Source organism: Priapulus caudatus, unplaced genomic scaffold (genome assembly GCF_000485595.1).
Source record: "Priapulus caudatus unplaced genomic scaffold, Priapulus_caudatus-5.0.1 Scaffold379, whole genome shotgun sequence".
Lineage (NCBI taxonomy): Eukaryota > Metazoa > Priapulida > Priapulimorpha > Priapulimorphida > Priapulidae > Priapulus > Priapulus caudatus.
The window spans coordinates 30,803-32,484 of NW_014577440.1; the positions used below are offsets into that span (position 1 = coordinate 30,803).

At 54.5% G+C, this 1,682-nt stretch overlaps 1 protein-coding gene across 1 annotated transcript in view; it reads right to left on the minus strand.

Annotated features, from left to right (window-relative positions):
* LOC106809709 (dipeptidyl peptidase 1-like) overlaps positions 1 to 1,682 on the minus strand; it is a 12,456-nt gene that overhangs the window by 3,602 nt on the left and 7,172 nt on the right. The window contains exons 5-7 of the mRNA XM_014812883.1: positions 1,438 to 1,501; positions 926 to 1,047; positions 366 to 457 (exon numbers count right to left, since the gene is read on the minus strand). Of these exons, the coding sequence (XP_014668369.1) occupies positions 366 to 457; positions 926 to 1,047; positions 1,438 to 1,501 (278 nt within the window). The remainder of the gene's footprint in view (positions 1 to 365; positions 458 to 925; positions 1,048 to 1,437; positions 1,502 to 1,682) is intronic.

A 1,682-nucleotide genomic window follows, 5' to 3' on the forward strand; every position in this document is an offset into this window, starting at 1 on the left:
AGAGAGAGAGAGAGAGAGAGAGAGAAAGAGAGAGAGAGAGAGAGTGAGAAAGAGAGAGATATCACCTGGAACTCCCGACCCTGCTCGCAATCGACGCGAGTGGGTTACGCAGCATGACACGAGACCCCCGTGTGACGATAAACATCAACCCCTCAACCAAAACAAAAGACAGTGTTCAGAGGGCGCCACTTGCCTAGCTTAGACGACCCAACTCCGGCACCCACATGCTCTCTGCACCACCTTCTAGCAGTAAAATATATACATAATAATAAAATTAATAAAATAAATTATACATAAATAAATAACGCGATATACAAAATATACGAAACGATATGATACGTGAGCTATGAAAACGGCAGACGTACCCGCGTAATGCATGAAGTCACTGTACACCATGAAGGAGACGGACATCGGGCCATTCTTAACGAGCTGACGCCTCATTAACGCCTCGTTACACCTGTTGATCCGAAATACATCAACGTTATTAATCGTAACCACGACGAGAACGCAATTAACATGTCTAATTAATTACGCAACGTCTCTCTCTCTATTCTAGTGCTAGTTCGAAAACTAATTCGGCTCGAAAAATTGCTATGGTAACCAAGCAACCGAATCACCACCGCGATGTTCGACATTCGATTTGCGATAAGATGTGCGTGAATATGTGAGAGGAGAGGAGAGGAGGCGGGAAGAAAGTGAGAGGAAGAGGGAAAAGAGGAGGAGAGGAGAGGATGGAGGAGAGGAGGAGAGAGGGGAGGAGGAGAGGAGAGGAGGAGGGAGGTGGGAGAAGAGTGAGGAGAGGAGGCAGGAGGAGAAGAGGCGGGAGGAGAGGAGTGAGGAAAGGAGGGAAGAGAGAAGCCAGACACTGTGGAGCAGGAGGAGAGGAGGATGAAGCAGGAGATGCGGAGAGGAGGAGGTGGAGGACACTCCGTAGAAGCCACCGACGTATTCGTATCGCGTCGCGTAGTGCCGGTAGCATCCGGGGTCGGTGCGACACTGATCGTCCTTCCCCGCGTACGGAGGAGAGGATGAGGGAGAAGAGGATGAGGGAGGAGAGGATGAGGGAGGAGAGGAGGGAGGAGAGGAGGAGGTGGAGGACACTCACGCTCCGTAGAAGCCACCGACGTATTCGTATCGCGTCGCGTAGTGCCGGTAGCATCCGGGGTCGGTGCGACACTGCTCGTCCTTCCCCGCATACGGAGGAGAGGATGAGGGAGGAGAAGAGGGAGGAGAGGAGGGAGGAGAGGAGGAGGTGGAGGACACTCACGCTCCGTAGAAGCCACCGACGTATTCGTATCGAGTCGCGTAGTGCCGGTAGCATCCGGGGTCGGTGCGACACTGCTCGTCCTTCCCCGCGTACGGAGGAGAGGATGAAGGAGGAGAGGAGGGAGGAGAGGAGGAGGTGGAGGACACTCACGCTCCGTAGAAGCCACCGACGTATTCGTATCGAGTCGCGTAGTGCCGGTAGCATCCGGGGTCGGTGCGACACTGCTCGTCCTTCCTTGCGTACGGAGGAGAGGATGAGGGAGAAGAGGATGAGGGAGGAGAGGAGGAGGTGGAGGACACTCACGCTCCGTAGAAGCCACCAACGTATTCGTATCGCGTCGCGTAGTGCCGGTAGCATCCGGGGTCGGTGCGACACTGCTCATCCTTCCCCGCGTACGGAGGAGAGGATGAGGGAG